The sequence below is a fragment of the Prionailurus bengalensis genome, chromosome B4 (assembly GCF_016509475.1).
Source record: "Prionailurus bengalensis isolate Pbe53 chromosome B4, Fcat_Pben_1.1_paternal_pri, whole genome shotgun sequence".
In the NCBI taxonomy this organism is placed as follows: domain Eukaryota; kingdom Metazoa; phylum Chordata; class Mammalia; order Carnivora; family Felidae; genus Prionailurus; species Prionailurus bengalensis.
The window spans coordinates 37,610,205-37,629,091 of NC_057358.1; the positions used below are offsets into that span (position 1 = coordinate 37,610,205).

At 45.0% G+C, this 18,887-nt stretch overlaps 1 protein-coding gene across 8 annotated transcripts in view; it reads right to left on the reverse strand.

The window, feature by feature from the left end:
- The window catches only part of IQSEC3 (IQ motif and Sec7 domain ArfGEF 3), a 108,338-nt gene that overhangs the window by 67,053 nt on the left and 22,398 nt on the right, over nt 1-18,887 (reverse strand). For all 8 annotated transcript variants that reach the window (XR_006294765.1, XR_006294766.1, XR_006294763.1 and 5 more), the window contains one exon: nt 6,801-6,884. Coding sequence is in view for 5 of the 8 variants with exons in the window: in XM_043564895.1 (XP_043420830.1) it covers nt 6,801-6,884 (84 nt within the window). In the remaining 3 variants the exon portion in view is untranslated. The remainder of the gene's footprint in view (nt 1-6,800; nt 6,885-18,887) is intronic.

Consider the following 18,887-nt stretch of genomic DNA (forward strand, 5'->3'; position numbering starts at 1 on the left):
AAAGCTGTCTGTCCTAACTCACAGCTCTTTGAAGGTGGGCCCAAGCTTGGCCTCATTCACATGACACAGCCCCAGCCCAGGCCTGTGGACAGGGAAGTTTGAAAATGCCCTTTGGTGACAACGGAGGTCTCATGAAGAGACTGGTCTTAGAGGATCACTGGGTGGAAAAAATACACGAGGAAATTGGCCTGGGCAAATACTTGACTCCAAACACAAGTTTCACGTTGCAGCTGAGGAAAACTCACTGAACAGAAAGCCAAAAACCATGACAAGACAAAGCTTTCCTAATACTCTCTGGAACTGGGGGTATGGGTGTGGGGGCCATCCCCTAGCAGGGTATCAAAGTATTCTGACATCTATTTTGTCCTTTGTGCCTCCTGAGTCTGGCAGGGAAGACACAGATGGGACAAAAAGCATGGACATGAAGGGACAGGCCACATGGTTGGTCAGGGAACAGGTTTCTCTAGCTCCAGGACCAAATTCTTCTGCCATTGCCTGTGGTTATCCTCAGGTGTAAAGCCCAGCCATAAAGGCAGATTCTGCCGTAACTACACAGAAATCCTCAGGACACTGGTGAGCAAACCTAACCTGCTCAGAAAGCCCAAATAAGAAGGAGCAGCCCCGCCCCTCCCCCTGCTGTTTGCCACTTGAGTCCAGGTTTGCTGTGTCCTCAGCCAGACTGATGTCCTCAATCCTCAGGAATCCCACCTGGGCCCCACAATCAGATGATCCATTCCAGGGCAGGTCATCATGGGAACTGTCAGAACACTGTGTTAGGTCACATGATCCCAACCCTTGCCAAGGCCTTTGGGAACTACCCGAGGGACGCTGAGGAGACCAGACAACTTCCCCTTGGCCTTGCCTGCTGCCCACTGCCTGCCTGTTGTGCCGAGGCAGAGACCCCAGAGCCTAGGGGCTGGGCAGCTTAGGTGGGCCGACCCTCCAGCCCCACTCAGGCCTAGAAGGGAAGCGTGTCTTCTCTGTGCTTCTCTAGGGAAGAGGGGACAGAGTTCCGCAGTCCCAGAATGAGCCCCTACCCTCTCCACTGCGGGTGGGGCAGGATTCCTGGCAGCCTCGGAGCCAGAGCTGGGGATGTGACTGATGGAGCTGGCGCGTGATGCCGAGGCTCCCTAGCCCAGCTGTTTGAAGACTAAACTGTATCGATTGAGAATTTAATTGCTCCGTAATCGCTGAGTAAACACTGGCTGGTCCATTGATCATGCCCCAGGCCAGCTGGGGAGAGCCAAGAGGCGGGATAGAGGCGCCAGCGATGCGAACGAAGGGCTCTCCCAGACAGCATCCTTGGAAGGAAATCCCTTCCTCAAGGATATAGTAGGGAGTGCAGCCTCCAGCAGAGCTCACGGCCACCCACCGCCCAGTCTGCGGGCTGGTTAGCAGGTGCAGACCAGCGCCAGGAAAGGATGGGGGCTTCGGAGGGGCTGCTTAGGGCGGGAGGTTCTCTCTGGACACCATATACTAAGTGGGAAGTGCAGGCTACAAAATCTTTTTTTTTTTTTTTATGGGGGGTAAATGTAAAATACAGTCCTTAGAAAAATAAAACCCTGGAAGGTTGCACCCTAATATATTGACAGTGGTTAATTCTATATAACTGAATTCAATTATTTTCTTCTTTATATTTCTGTATTTTCCACATTTCCAACAACTAGCAAGTATAACTTATAATCAGAGAAAATAGATGTTATTTAAGATCAAAAGAAATGCCTAGAAGGGTTTCTCCTGTGCTCTGGAAGAAAGAAAGAAAGAAAGAAAGAAAGAAAGAAAGAAAGAAAGGGAAAAAACCCTAGCAACAGCTCTGTGGAAAGTGGTTGCATTTTGGAGTTAGACCTGAGTTCACCTTCCAGTTCCAGAACTGATTAGCAAGGTCCCTCTGTCAAGACACGGGACTTCTCTCCATCTCAGATTCCTTTTCTAAAACTTCGAATAACAGCTATCTCACAGAATTGAGATAAAATACTCAGAGTGCTTAGTGCAACATACCTGGCATGTTCAAGAAATATTAGTGTCTCTTCCATCCTGGAGGAAGGCTGGGCAGGTAGGACCGAATAACAGGGGTGAGTCATTGAATTCACTGGGGCCCAGAGTTCCTTCTTCCCCAGGACTCCCCAGGGGAGGGAGTTGTTCTGTTTCCTCCCTATGCTTCCCCTAGCTGAGCCGCCACCCCACCCTTACAAGCCTCCTCTCATTACACTAATAGAAGGCAATCTTCCTCCACTCGGCCCCATTGCCACCCACAGAGACAAATGGGCTGCCATTCTGTTGGATGCTGCGTGGTGGCTGGCCAGTTCCAGGGTCATTGTCAGGGAGAGCGTGAGAGGGAGGAGAGGGATGGGACTGGAAGTAGGGCTGCAATTACTAGCCTATTCAGCTCCCTAGAATAAAGCCCTTGTCATTAGCTAGCAGCAGGAGGAGGTAGGGGAGGCGGAAGAAAGAGCCTGGCACACACTTACTGCACCCGGCTCTGGGTTCCATGCCGCCCCCACCCAGCTCTCACCTGAGGGCCTAAGTGCCCTGGTAAGCACAGAGGGTTTGCCTGGGCGGGGGGTGGGGGGGGTGGGGGGGGGGTGTGTGTGTGAACCCAGGCCCATTCCCTGGTGGTCTCACCATCCCCTCAGAGGCCTCTGCCAGCCCCATAACTACTCCATTGCCCCCCAGTCCCTGATGCCACCCCTTGGCTCCTTTCTTACAGAAACCCAGCTTCCAGACTTGCTCAACTTTGGGAGTTCCCACCTCCTGGGGTATCACTCCCTGTCAGGCTCCACATCCCAAGGTAGAGTTTCTCCTGACCCCATCCCTCAAGGCTTCTCTTCAGGTGGCTGGGGCAGGTTGTCCTAGCAACGCCCACCCCCCAACCCAGGGCTGGGGCTTATCTGTCTCTTGGGGAGGGGTGAGGGTTTCTTCTGGCCCCTTAGTCTCTCCTCTGGACTGAGGGTTTGCCTCGGGCTGTGGCAGCTCCTCTCCACTGGTCTGGCCAATGGGGCTGTGGGTGATCAGCTGCCGTGAGGCCCCCATGGGATTCGTCCAGAGTTCTTAAGAAAGGGATTCTTGCTAAGTCCCACAGCTTGGAGTGGGGCAGGGAGAGGACAGACCCCTCAAGTTGGGCTGATCTTGATCACCACTGGCTTCAGCTGGGGTGCAGAGGAAGAATGTCAGGGAGCCAGCTCTGAGGTCACACAGCAAAGGTCCCAGTGACCCTGAGACCTGATCAATTGGTTTAGATTTCTTATTGGGGTCTCCTGTGCAGACCAATGGGCTTATCCCCAGAAGATTCAGAGGCTGATTGGGCTGGAGCCTGGCTGAGCTGGTGGGAAGCCAGACTGACAACAGCCTAGCTTGTCTCAGAGCCCTGCAGCCCAGCCCAGGATCTCCCAGGGTGGCCCAGAGGGCTTTGTGACCCACCAACCCTGCACTAGCCCTCAGCCCAATCTCCGACTTTGGCAGGTTCTCACAGAGAAATTCCTGGGGAGGTGTGGGCTATGCTCTGTGGAGGTGGGGCACCTGGTTAAAGGAAAGTGGTAAGTGGGTGTAAAGGGGTCACAGATAGGGTTAGGAGCAAGGATGTGGGGGTCTAATGGGAGAAAACGTTCTTAGGATGCAATCCCCCCAGGAAGCCAGGAACAGACAGACTGACTGACACATACATTGTTGGACTGTCAGAAAACATCCAGAGGGCCTCCTCCCAGAGAAGCCAAGAAACTGACATCAGAAATAGACAGACAGACAGAGAGGCAGAAATACACTCTAGGAAACTACAAATGAAACAGAACAACTTGGAATAATTGGGAACAGAGGCAGACAACAGCTGAAGGTCTGGACCAACTGGGCGTAAGTCTCCCTGTCCCACCCAGAGGAGAGGGCTGCAGGAGGGTAGTCCCTCCATAACCGAACATCCCCCTACCCTCCCTCCCAGAGCACCTCTGTCCCCCACCTTGGCACCTGCCTTTTCAAGGGAAAACTAAGATAATAGATTTCCTACCCTCCCACTCCAAATCTTGAGAAAGAGGCCTATTCCCTTGGCAGCCATGATGGGGGAGCACTCCTCCCCTGCCCCACATACACTTGTCACTCTCTCCCACATGGCACACCAGCCCCTCCCATCCCTTCCCACCAGGGTCCAGGGCCACAGGGCAGGTGGGCAGGCAGAGGGGTGTGGGCATGAGAAGGAATAAGAGGGCTGAGAAGTGAGAGAAAGGATGACCATGGAAAATCCAAGGAAGGATTCCTGTTGCCACACCCCTAGGACTGAGCTTGAGGGCACCCTGTCATCCATCTTCGCCGATGCCTTGTGCTTGGGTAGTAGCAATTACATGCTTACTGAATGGAGCTGGATTGACGGGGTGGGAGGCAGACTAGACAGCCCTTCTCCCCACCTGCCAAGGAGGAGATTTTTAGGAAGAAGACTCAGCTGTGTGTCTGAACAGTGACAGCCCATTGGAAGGAACCAGGACCCTCTGTCTCTTTCCTCGAAGATCATCCTGATGCCACTCCGCTCTCTGTCCTCTCTTCTCTTCTCTCCTTCTCACATTCTCCCATTTCTGTCTACTTCCAGTTTCCAGGTGAGCCATTTCCAATTTGGAAATTGGAAACTAGATGGGGAGATCCTCCAGAACTCAAGTGGCCTTACTTGTTCTTATGTCCCCGGGCACGGAACTTGACCCACAGACCACCCAGGGCATGGGCACAGTGCTCCGTCCCTCTCTTTGCCTTCCATGATCCTACCTGGTCACCCTCGGGACAAGCACACCTCCCTCAGCCCTGGACTGAAGGATCCCAAAGTGCCACTTGCTTTGGCCTGACTCTGACACCTCAGAGTCCTGCCTATACCCTGGCCCTGACTTCCCTTTAAGGGAACATGAGTAGTGATGCCTTTCAGGGGTGATTTTGTGTCTTTGTGTCAATAGCTACCATCTCTGATGCCTACCTAGTGCTCTCCAAGGAATAAAGGAGGAAAGATCATGGAATCACTCAGTCTCAAACAAGGAAATGGTGAGCGGTAGGAGTGACATGCCTTCAGGGCAAGTCTGGGCGCTGGTACTTTCTGGCCACGTGATTATAGGCAGGGCCCTTGAGTGCTCTGAAACATATTCTGCTCTCAAATAAGACAGGGACGAGAAAGCCTGGCCTAACCTCACTGAGCAGCTGAAAGACCCAATGAGATTATGCGTCAGTGTTACTTTCCTGACAGACCACCCTCTTGGGAAATTGAGGCCCAGGGGAGCTGAGCAACTTGCCCAAGTTCATCCCAACAACAGGAGACTGTAGATGAGGCCAAGTTCAGGCCATAATCCAAGTATCTTGACTCCCAGTGACATAAGAAACAAGTAAAAAAAGAGAGAGAAATGTGCAGAACTAAGAAGAATTGGTGGAAAGAGAACAAAGCGTGACCAAGGCCCCGGGATGTAGACACAGGAGAGGAATTTGATGTGGGCCAGAAGGGGAGAGGTGAAGCAGAGAGACAGGTGAAGGTGGAAGACAGACAGAAGCACAGAAGTGCAAGGAGGAGGGGCCACAAAATGGGAGGTGGAGGGGAGAGGGACCGAGTTCAGCTACTCAGAGTGACTCTCATTTCTCCTACCCTAGCTGAGGAAATGATCTGCGTGGCGCAGAATTATTTACCTACGCTTATGTTCCAGGGGAGTCTAGAGCTTAAGAAACCCAAAGAACTCTCTGAGCACCTGTTCAGGCGGCTGTTAGGTGTTAGTCCCACAATGTAAGACGTCTGCAGCAAACAGCTGTGGAGAAGAGGGGCCACATTGTGGGAAGCAGGCGGTGCCCGAAGCCTTGCAGCGTTTCTGTATCCATTCAGCACTTTGTTACTCACCGCCCTTCCCGTGCAGGCTTTGCAAACGTGATGATAATTCCGCACAGAAACTTAGAGGTGGAGGTACTCCACGTTAAAAGGAAAAGTTTATAGTACACGTAAAAGCTAAACAAATAGGTTTTGTGATGACGATGACTACTCCCTGCAGAAGACAGCTATGTTGTTGGCATTATTGGAGAGACCCCAAATATGTGCTGTAAAATTCACATTTTCTGTCTGATTAGATTGGCATGCTGAGCCCGTTCCATCAAATATATGTATATATATCTAAGTTTTATTACCCTAAGATGTCATCAGTGACTAGGAAGTGATCTGATATTTTGCTAGTTAAAATAGTTAAATTAATTTAAAATTCTTTAATTAAAAAAATTAACAAACGAGAAAGGGACTATGACTAACCCACGACAAGATGAAGCGGGCCTGGGACAGTGACACCAACCCCTGACTCAACATTCTCCCCCTTCCTTCCCAGGTCAACAGCTAACTCAGTGAAAAGCCTGACAATTAAAACTCAGTCATCTTGGCTCTTTTATGGGAGGAGAAAGATTAGAAAGAAAAGAAGAAATCTTTGCTACCATAGAAAAGGCAGGCACAACCCTGGACTGAGCACCTGCTTAGTGCCAGGCACCCTACCACGTGATTATATATTCTGTGTATAATCCAACTAACTTCCCTTGATTTCTAAAAAGATGATATTTTATGTAGGCTCTTTAGGGGAAGGAGCCTAAGTTTGGCATTTGAACATTAGGGTATAATGGCCTCCAGAATTGGGAATGGCTCATCTGGGGACCAGAGGAAGGCAAGAGCAATAGAAGGCATGAGACAGGAGGTAAAAACAGACAGACAGACAAAAACACAGGACTCAGAGGAAGAGGCCGAATGGCGCTGTGCAGTGTGCTTTGCTTCGAGGGGAAGGACAGTGGGGGTGGGAAAGGGAGGACGGCCACCAATGCATTCCCACCTTTGGGAGGCCAAGTCGGAGCAGGCGGGCTTCTGCTCGGCGTCAGCGGCTGGGCAGCAGAACTGGTGCAGCACGGTCTCATTCCTGAGGGCAGAGCAAGAGGGAGAAGGTCAGGGGCGGCCTTGACATGTTGGGCCCAGCTGGCACTGACACATCCCCCACCACCTGACCCGAGAACCCTTCAACCTGTGTTAACATTACTCCAGGGAGGAGCTTCTGGCTCTTCTCCAACATGCAGTAGGCCCAGTTCAAACACCACCTCCTGCTTACAGTCCCCGGACCTCCCATCAACCACCTCCTCCTCCTCCTTCTGAGCACCCCCCATCCCCGGCCCTGTCCTCTGCATAGGATGTACCATTTATTCAGCCCTCCCGTTTATCATTATAGTTCTTTATGACCCCGTTCCCTACTATGATCTGGCAAGGTCAAACTAGGTCTATTCACCCATCGTGCACAGAACTGTATGCAGGGAATGTGTTTAAGCTGATCGTATGCGAAGGTAGAAAGCACTCATACAGAGATTTTAGGGTTGCTGGCTGAAAATCCAAGGCACGGTGCTTGATGAGGGATTTGTTTGATGCAAATGAAAACGCTAACCCGGAGGCGGAGATAGAAATTCTAGTGCCAACTCTACAGCTAGCCAGCTGTGTGATACCTCATCACCTTTTCCAGGCCGCAATTTATTTACTAATGAAGTAAATGAGTTGAACCAGAGAAGTGGTTCTCAACCCTAGCTGCTTATTAGAATCACCAGGAGCTTTAAAAACCATCAATGCCTGGGCCCTAACCCCTAGGGACTGATTCACTTGGTCTGGACTTTTATAAAGTCCAGGACTTTTTATAAGGACTTTTTATAAGGTCCCAGGTGATTCAAAAGGTAGTCAGAATTGAGAGCCATTAGACTAGATGATTTTCAAGGTGACTTCCATCTCTAAAACTCTGTGATTCTAATATCTACTTTGAGCCACCTTGGGATTTAACAGTAAAATTAATTTTGGATGAAGGTATGCTGACATGTGGTCTTTTCTCCCTTAGCAAGCATTCACCATCATGGAGTCAGAGAATGACAGAGCTGGGAGGGCCCCCAAAGATTTCCCAAAAGACATTTTTAAAACTTCCTTTAGGGGCGCCTGGGTGGTGCAGTCGGTTAAGCGTCCGACTTCAGCCAGGTCACGATCTCGCGGTCCGTGAGTTCGAGCCCCGCGTCGGGCTCTGGGCTGATGGCTCAGAGCCTGGAGCCTGTTTCTGATTCTGTGTCTCCCTCTCTCTCTGCCCCTCGCCCGTTCATGCTCTGTCTCTCTCTGTCCCAAAAATAAATAAACGTTGAAAAAAAAATTTTTTTTTAAACTTCCTTTAGCCTCAGAACACTTTGTCCAAACCCAATCTTTCCTGGAAGCCCATTTTGTAAAACAACGAAGGTGGTCCCTCTATGGTCAGGGAATTGGAGGTCTATGCCTCCTTGATCTGCTGGTCCCAGTCTTGGTAGCCACCTCCCATGTGTCTCTTGGGGGCCCCAGGATTATAAGAGCATAGATTAGAAACTGCTGTGTTTGGGGTGCCTAATGGGTAAGCATCTGACTACAGCTCAGGTCATGATCTCATGGTTTGTGAGTTCGAGTCCCACCTTGGGTGAACACAAGCCCGGCTTTAGGTGAACAGAGCCCAGCTTCAAGTAAGCTGGAGCTCCACTTCAGGTGAACATGAGTCTCACTTTGGGTAAAATATGAACCCCGCTTTGGGTAACCCCAGCTTCTCTCTCCCTCTCTCTCTGCCCCTCATGGGATCCTCTCTCTCTCTCTGCCCCTTGCTCACTTGCTGTCACTTGTGACCTCTCTCTCTCTCTCTCTCTAAGAAAGAAAGAAAGAAAGAAAGAAAGAAACAAATAAAGAAAGAAAGAAAAAAACTGCTGAGTTTATCTCTTCTCATGGAAGAAAATAATGTTGGAGCCTACCTTAATCTGACAAAAATAATTCCAGAAAGATTTCATGCTTACGTGAGAAAACATAAAACAAGAGAAGATTTACAAGGAAACTTAGGAATACAGTTTATGTGTTGTGGAGACTTCAAAACAAAACAGGAAATTGAAACGCCATTAAGAAAAAGAAACATATCTGACTACATACAATGAAAACATCTTGTATAGAAAAAGATACTCTCATAAGCCAAACAACAAATGATAAAGTGGGAAAATATATCTGCAACACATATGACAGAAGGCCATATCCTTCTGACAGAAGGCCTTCATATCCTACATTGAGATCCCACAAATTCATAATGCAAAGACAGACCCAGTAGAAAAAATGGGCAAAGATTAGGAATCCCAGTTGACAGAAGAGGAAATCCAAAGCGCTGGTAAATAGATGGAAAGATGCTCTACCTTACTAGTCAATAGGGAAGTGCAAATTAAAGCAGCACTGAGATGCTATTTCCCAACCACCATACTGGCAAACATTCAAAAGACTAGTTACAATAAGTGCTGGTGTGAATGTGGGGAGAAACGTGCCATTGTCTCCCACCTGTGTGGTTGTGAAGTTTTACAGCTGTTTTGGAAATTAAAAAGAACTCATGTCGGATACAAAATCAATGTACAGAAGTCAGTTGCATTCTTATACACTAACAATGAAGCAACAGAAAGACAAATAAAGAAACTGATCCCATTCACAATGTGAATGGGATCCCATTCACATTGCACCAAGAGGCATAAAATACCTAGGAATAAAATACCTAGGAATACCTAGGAAGCATAAAATACCTAGGAAAATACCTAACCAAAGATGTAACAGATCTGTATGCTGAAAACTATAGAAAGCTTTTGAAGGTAATTGAAGAAGACATAAAGAAATGGAAAGACATTCCCTGCTTATGGATTGGAAGAATAAATATTGTCAAAATATCAATACTACCCAAAGATATCTACACATTCAATGCAATCCCAATCAAAATTGCACCAGCATTCTTCTCGAAGCTAGAACAAGCAATCCTAAAATTCATATGGAGCCACAAAAGGCTCCGAATAGCCAAAGTAATTTTGAAGAAGAAGACCAAAGCAGGAGGCATCACAATCCCAGACTTTAGCCTCTACTACAAAGCCATAATCATCAAGACAGCATGGTATTGGCACAAAAACAGACACATAGACCAATGGAATAGAATAGAAACCCCAGAACTAGACCCACAAACATATGGCCAACTAATCTTTGACAAAGCAGGAAAGAACATCCAATGGAAAAAAGACAGCCTCTTTAACAAATGGTGCTGGGAGAACTGGACAGCAACATGCAGAAGGTTGAAACTAGACCACTTTCTCACACCATTCACAAAAATAAACTCAAAATGGATAAAGGACCTGAATGTGAGACAGGAAACCATCAAAACCCTAGAGGAGAAAGCAGGAAAAGACCTCTCTGACCTCAGCCGTAGCAATCTCTTACTTGACACATCCCCAAAGGCAAGGGAATTAAAAGCAAAAATGAATTACTGGGACCTTATGAAGATAAAAAGCTTCTGCACAGCAAAGGAAACAACCAACAAAACTGAAAGGCAACCAACGGAATGGGAAAAGATATTTGCAAATGACATATCGGACAAAGGGCTAGTATCCAAAATCTATATAGAGCTCATCAAACTCCACACCCGAAAAACAAATAACCCAGTGAAGAAATGGGCAGAAAACATGAATAGACACTTCTCTAAAGAAGACATCCGGATGGCCAACAGGCACATGAAAAGATGCTCAACGTCGCTCCTTATCAGGGAAATACAAATTAAAACCACACTCAGATATCACCTCACGCCAGAGTGGCCAAAATGAACAAATCAGGAGACTATAGATGCTGGAGAGGATGTGGAGAAACAGGAACCCTCTTGCACTGTTGGTGGGAATGCAAACTGGTGCAGCCACTCTGGAAGACAGTGTGGAGGTTCCTCAGAAAATTAAAAATAGACCTACCCTATGACCCAGCAATAGCACTGCTAGGAATTTACCCAAGGGATACAGGAGTACTGATGCATAGGGGCACTTGTACCCCAATGTTTATAGCAGCACTCTCAACAATAGCCAAATTATGGAAAGAGCCTAAATGTCCATCAACTGATGAATGGATAAAGAAATTGTGGTTTATATACACAATGGAGTACTACATGGCAATGAGAAAGAATGAAATATGGCCCTTTGTAGCAACGTGGATGGAACTGGAGAGTGTGATGTTAAGTGAAATAAACCATACAGAGAAAGACAGATACCATATGTTTTCACTCTTATGTGGATCCTGAGAAACTTAACAGAAACCCATGGGGGAGGGGAAGGAAAAAAAAAAAAAGAGGTTAGAGTGGGAGAGAGCCAAAGCATAAGAGACTCTTAAAAACTGAGAACAAACTGAGGGTTGATGGGGGGTGGGAGGGTGGGGAGGGTGGGTGATGGGTATTGAGGAGGGCATCTTTTGGGATGAGCACTGGGTGTTGTATGGAAACCAATCTGACAATAAATTTCATATATTTAAAAAATAAAAAAATTAAAAAATTTAAAAAAATGTATCTTATATTACTGAAAAAAAAATTAAAAAAGAAAAAAGAAAAAAAAAGAACTCATGTCGGGCACCTGTGGGGCTCAGTTGGTTGAGCTTCTGACTCTTGATCCCGGCTCATGTCATTATCTCATGGTCATGAGATCAAGCCCCACGTCAGGCTCTGAGCTGAGTGTGGACCCAGCTTAAGATTCTCTCTCTCTCTAAAGGGTTAGTATTCAAAATCTATAAGGAACTTAGCAAACTCAACACCAAAAAACCAAAACAAAACAAAACAAATAATCCAGAGAGGAAATGGGCAGAAGACATAAATAGACACTTTTCCAAAGAAGACATCCAGATGGTCACAGACACGTGAAAAGATGCTCAACATCATTCATCATCAGGGAAATACAAATCAAAACCACAATGAGATACACCTCACACAAGTCAGAGTGGCTAAAATTATCAACTCAGGAAATAACAGATGTTGACTAGGATGTGGAGAAAGGGGAAAACTTTTGCACTGCTGGTGGGAATGCAAACTGGTGCAGCCACTCTGGAAGACAGTGTGGAGGTTCCTCAAAAAGTTGAAAATAGAACTAGCCTACAACCCAGCAGTTGCACTACTAGGAATTTATCCAAATGATACAACAATGCTAATTCAAAGGGTCACATGCACCCCAATGTTTATAGCAGCACTATCAACAATAGCCAAAGTATGGAAAGAGCCCAAATGTCCACTGACTGATGAATGGATAAAGATGTGGAATATATATATATATATATATATATATATATATATATATATACAGTGGAGTATTATTCAGCGATCAAAAAGAATAAAATCTTGCCATTTGCAGCAAAGTGAGTGGAACTAGAGGGTATTATGCTAAGCAAAATAAGTCAGTCAGAGAAAGACAAACATCATATGACTTCACCTGTGTGGAATTTGAGAAAGATAACAGATAAACATAGGAGAAGGGAAAGAAGATAAAAACAGTGAGGGAGGCAAACCGTAAAAGACTCTTAAATACAGAGAACAAACTGAGGGTTGCTAGAAGGCAGATGGGTGGGGGGATGGGCTAAATGGGTGATGGGCATTAAGGAGGGCACTTGTTGGGATGAGCACTGGGTGTTGTATGTAAGTGATGAATCACTGGGTTCTACTCCTGAAACCAATACTACACTGTATGTTAACTAACTTGAATTTAAATAAATAAATTTAAAAAAAAAATTCTTTCTCTCTTTCCCCCCTCTCCCCACCCCACTGCTTGCTCTCTGTCTCTGTCTCTGTCTCTGTCTCTGTCTCTCTCAAAAAAAAAAAAAAAAAAAAAAAAGAGCACATGTCTTCTGACCTGGCAATCCCACCTCTGTAATTTTATACCCTAGAAATGTAAGTAACCTGTTCACAAAAGTATTTGTACAAAATGTTGTGGCAGCATTGTTTTCAGTGGGGGAAACAAAACAACTGGAAATAACCCGAGTCCCCACCAATCAGGGCATGGTTGAATGAATTGGGATAGCTTCATTTATACCAGGGAGTTGTGCACTGTACCTCTATATGGAATTATGTGTGATATCTTTGGCCTGGATGGATTTCCACACGTATGGCTAAATGAGAAAAGGAAGCTTCAGAGAAGCATATGTAGTTTTGTAAAATAAACAAGGACCCCTCTCCCTCAAATGCCTATTCTATACATTGCGCTGTATTTCTACATATATATATGCACACACACACACACATATATATATATATATATATATATATATATATATATATGTGTGTGTGCATATATAACTAAGCTGTTCACACTGGCTACCTCAGCAAGAAGGCACTGGGACAGAGTAGGCAAAAAACGGAAAAGGAAAAAATATGCTTGGTGTAATGTTAGCTGAAAATGTTAAATATAAATTCCTACTCATGACATTATTGTAAATACATTAAAATTGGATATGTACCTGAACAAGGACTAGAAAGTTTCAGGAACCTACACAAATATTAATGTCATTTCAGGACAGATCATGGACATTTTTATCTTGGATTTGTGTTAATTTAATAAATTATTGCTTTTGGATTACATATAATCTATAGATTATGGACTAATAATTAATGCAACTAATCTAGTTTTGTAAAAGGGCAATAAGGAAAATAATTGAATCTGACCCCTCATTTCCCAAATGAGAAAATTGAGGCATGGAGTGGGGAAGTAATTTGTCTAGAGTAGTTCCCTGACCAAAGTCCCAGCTCCGTCTTCCAGACACCCTCATCTCCCTCACTCCAGCCCTTGGTTCCTGGGGCAAATCAGAGTGTTCAGGGAATTGTCTGGATCTCAAATGTCTGATTATAGCCCCTAGGAATGAGGAGAAGGGGGAGGAGGAGGAAGGAGACAGGGAAGAAACCAGAAGGGCTCAGAGCCATGACCCAGGTATGCAGGTATGGCAGAGAATGTACCCCCCCCCCACCCCAGTTCCTGCCACCAGGTGTACCTGTGCCCTGGGGGTCAGGTTCAGAATTTCAACAAATGTCCCCGAGATCCTCAGCAAAGGGGCAGAGTGTGTTCACCACTCAGGGCACCAGCACTTAGCTAGGAGCTAATTAAAGCTTTAGCCAGGGCCAGGCCCTCGAAATTCTGGGACACTGTACACCTATCACTTCCCACATCTATATTCAGTTTGAGACTCAGGATTCCACTGCATGGCCATAAAAATGGTGGAGTAGCTTGGAGGAACTAGTGGTGTGTACAACATCACAGTAAGTAGAGGCATGAAGAAGGGGGACTCCCAGTAGGAGAATCAAGGAGGCAAAACCAGGATCCCAGAGGAGCAACTTTGAACGAGGAACCCCCTCCTCTCCTTCACTGAGGTGAACACAGCAGATCTAACCACCAGGGAACCTCTCCAAAGAAGATTCCTTGAGTTCCAGGAAAAGGCAGAAATTATAAAATCATTTCCCGTCACTTCCCTGACACCTACCCCTCCTGGTACCATCATCACTAGGGCTGGCAGAGCCTGAAGACTGAGCTCCTTTAATTTTTTTTCACTGTCTCTTAATTTTTTCACCTCCTCCAGGAAGTCTTCTCTATCTAAACATGAAGAATAGGAGGAAAAGGTCACTCCCTTGCTCAGAGGTCACTCCTATTCCTGAGGGGTGGGAGAGGCTGAATAGCCAAAACAACTTTGAAAAACAAGAACGGGGCGCCTGGGTGGCTCAGTCAGTTGGGCGTCTGACTTCAGCTCAGGTCATGATCTTGTGGTTCGTGAGCTTGAGCCCTGTGTCGGGTTCTGTGCTGGCAGCTCAGTCTGGAGCCTGCTTTGGATTCTGTGTCTCCCTCTCTCTCTGCCCCTCCCCTCTCATGCTCTGTCTCCCTCTTTCTCTCTCAAAAATAAACGTTAAAACATTTTAAAATAAAATAAAATTAACCTCATACCTTGTGCCATATTTATATATAAATTAATACAAAATGGAATATAGACCTAAAGTAGCAGATACCATTTAAAACTTCTCAAAGAAAACACAGGAGAAAATGTGTATCTTAGAGTATGCAGAGATTTCCTAGCTAGGACACAAATAGCACAGATCATAAGAAAAAAATTAATAAATTAGACTTCATCAAAATAAGAAATATTCTCTTTGAAAGACACTGTTTAAAAAATGAATAATCCTTACAACTTAATAATAAGATCAACAACCTTATGGAAAAAAAATGTACAAAAGATTTAAAATAGATACTCTGCCAAAGAAAATATACTAATGAAGTGGTTAGTTATTAGGGAAATGCACATTAAAACCTCCATGAGAAAGCATTCGACACTCACCAGAATTAGTGAAATTTAAAAGTCTGAAAATAGCAAGTGTTGAAAAGGGTGTGGAGCACCTGGAACTCTCACACACGTCTTTCTGGTGGAAATGTAAAATGATGCAACACTTCAGAAAGCACTCTGGCAGTTTCTTACAAAGTTAAACATGCACTTACCACATGACCCTGTAATCACATTCCTAGGTATTTACCCAAGATAAATATAAACATAGATTGATAAAAACTATTCATAGCACCAAACGTTCACAGCAGTAAAATATAACTGGGAATTCTATACATGTACATTCAATTAATCTTTGATAAAGGTGCACAGAATGCACAACGGGGGAAAGAGGGTCTCTTCAACAAATGGGGTTGGGAAAAGTGGATATCCACATGCAAAATAATGAATTTGGATCTGTATCTTACTGTACACAAAAGCAGCTCAAAATGGATGAAAGACTTAAACATAAGACCTGAAACCATAAAACTCCTAGAAGGAAAAAAACACTGGGGGAAGATTCACGACATTGGCCTTGGCAATTGTTTCATGGATAGGACACCTAAACCACAGGCAACAAAAACAGAAATACACAAGTGGGACTACATTAAACCAGAAAGGAAACAACAGAGTGAAATGGTAACATACGGAATGGGAGAAAATATTTGCAAACCATGTGTCAGATAAGCAATTAATTTCCAAAATATATAAGAAAGTCCTACAACTCAAGAGCAAAAAAAAATAATAACTCAATTAAAAATGAGCTGAGTTGAGTTTACCTGAGTGAAACATTCCTCCAAAGAAGACAAACAAAAGGCCAACAGGTATATGAAAAGATGCTCAATGTGACTCATTAACAGGGAAATACAAATCAAAACCACAATGAGGTATCACCTCACCCGTTATGATGGCTATCATCAAAACATATGTATATGACAAGTGTTGAGGAGGATGTGTAGAAATTGGAATCTTTGTACACTGTTGGTGAGAATGCAAAATGTTGCTATGGAAAACAGTATGGACGTTTCTCAAAAAATTAAAAATAGAACTATCATATGATCCAGAAATCCCACTTCTGGGTATTTATCCAAAAGAACTGAAATCAGGAGCTTGAAGTGATATTAGCACCCCAATATTCAATGCAACACTATTCACAATAGCCAAGATTATAAGCAATCTAAGTGGACATCAATGAATAAATGGATAAAGAAAATGTGGTATATACATACAATGGAATACCATTCAGACTTTAAAAAGAAGGAAATCCTATAATACATGACCACATTGATGAACCTTGAAGACATTAAGTAAAATAAGTCAGTCAGAAAGACAAATACAGCATGATCCCACTTATGGAAGGTAACTAAAATAGTCAAACTCATAAAATCAGAGGCTAGAATGGTGGTTACCAGGGGCTGGGGAAGAGGGGGAAATGGGAAATTGCTAACCAGTGGGCATAGTTTTGATTACACATGATGAGTAAGTTCTAGAGATCTGCTGTACAACATTGTGTCTGTAGTTAACAAGGCTATATTGTACATTTAAAAACTGAAGAGAGTAGGTCTCATGTTAAGTGTTCTTACCAGAGTAAAATAAAGTACAATGAATAAAGTTAAACACCATATTTTGGTTTGAATATCCATGTCTTAAACCATGTGACTAAAATGAGTGGTTCCCACTTTGGGAGCAACTGCACCTTGGCCAGAGGAGTAGGAGGGAGTAGAACTGGCCCAGAGTTAATACAAGGAGGGCACAGGTACATGTCCTCACCAAGCACTGTCTATAAATTCAGGAAATGATCTATCCTGCACACATATGGTCCAGGTGTTCTAAGTGTATGTAGAGCCAGTTTTTATCAATAAAATAAAAATACATGTTAAAAAAAAAACCAGCAACAACCTAAATGTTCATTAACCGGTAAATGCAAATTGTGGTATATCTATACAATGGAATACTATTCAGCAATAAAATGAACAAGCTTACTCATATGTGCACCAACGTGGATGAATTTCAAAAGAGCATCATACTAAATGGAGGAAGCTGGACACAAAAGTCTACACATTGTATGACTTCCATTTGTATGACTTCTTAGAAAGAGCAATATAACAACAGTGACATCAGATCAGTCTCAGTGATAAGGGAGGGAGACAGTGAACTGCAAAAGGGAACAAGGAGTCCTCGGGGTGAGGGAAATGTTCTATAGCTTCATTGAGGTCATGGTTGCAGAACTGTAGACGGTTTGTCTAAACCCATACACTTGAAGTCAGTGAATTTCATTGTATGTAATTGTGCCTTAATACAGCTGATGCTTTTAAGACTAAAATCTTTTTCTCCCCCTTCTCACTTCTTGATACTTCATCAAGAGGCTTTAGAATAATTTCTTTTCTAACTTTATTCCTCCCATTGCCCCCAGATCACCTAATTATTAACCCCCCTCCAAGCAGCAATAAAAAACACCGGATTTTTCCTTTCCTTCAACCGCTAGATTGGATTTTCAGAGACCAGATGGCTCATGACTGAGCCAAAGGAGTCCAGGGGGCCAGAAACTAGGACAATGAGAAACTGGGGGTGGGGATGGTTGAATGGGGGAAATTTTGGAGCTGGGCCTGGGGCCGAGAGCCCCTGAGAAGTGCAGTGGTAACAGTGCTGAGCTGGAGACCCAGCTCGCCTTTCAAAACTGTGGGCCCTCTGGAAGGTCAAGTCATGGTAAATGAGGCTCTTATTCTTGCCCTGTTTATGTCACTGAATTATAGGGATTCAATAAGACTTTGAATGTGAAACTGCCTTGGGAGAAACATAATAAACCCTGCACAGATGCAAAATCTTATAATGACTATTATTGATATTATTAGTCCTCGTCACTGAGGAACTCAGCAACCACAGCGCTATTGCAAGCAGAGACCTACCAGGGTGCCATCTTGACTTCCTCTTCCTGGGCCCCCACCCCCTCTTCCAGGCATGGGGGCAATGGACGAAGGGGTAGATTTCCTTTGCTCATTGGTGCAATCTGCCACTGCACAGTCTTCCACAGAAGGCTTTGGAAAGATCTTAGTAAGGCAAGTGCTTACAGATGATCCAGCAGCCAGGGGCAGAGAAAGGAAGTGGCTTGTAGTTACTTACATGTGGATTTTGCAAGTTTTTCACTCAATTCAAACGAGAAACAGTGGACCCCATCTCCCTTCACATCTCCTTAAAAAGGCATCAGGGTATTCTCTTCCTAACAGAAAGGGTCACCTCTCCTCCTTACTCTCCCCCACAGAGCTCAGAGCCAATAACACTCCATAACTGCTTGCTTGTTCATTTACTCATTGAGCAGTTCCTGCCTGCTAGAAACTTGATGTACGATAACCATGAAATGATGGACTGGAGAGGTAGATATTATTATTCCCATTTTACAGATGAATAGAGAAATTTAGTAACATGGCCAAAGTCACACCGCTAGGAAGATGTTGAGGTAAGACTTGAACCCAGGCCTGGTTCCAGCCCCCAAGTTATTTTACTGCCACGGAAAGAGCTGGAGATGTGCAGTCGGCCAAATAGGAGGCCTGGGTGCGAGTTCCAGAAAGACATCCAGCTGTGTGGTTTGGGCAAGTCACTTGAGCTCTCTGAGCTTCTCCCCTTATCTGTGAAACCCATGACCTCACTGCGTTGCTTTGAATGTTGTAAGAGGCAACTGGCACAAAAGCTCCTTGTGCATGAGGCAGACCGAAGGCCACACCGGGGTGGGGCCGCTTGTTGTTATGGCCTCCTGACTGCAGCTCCACCTCCCAGCCCATGTCTCAGA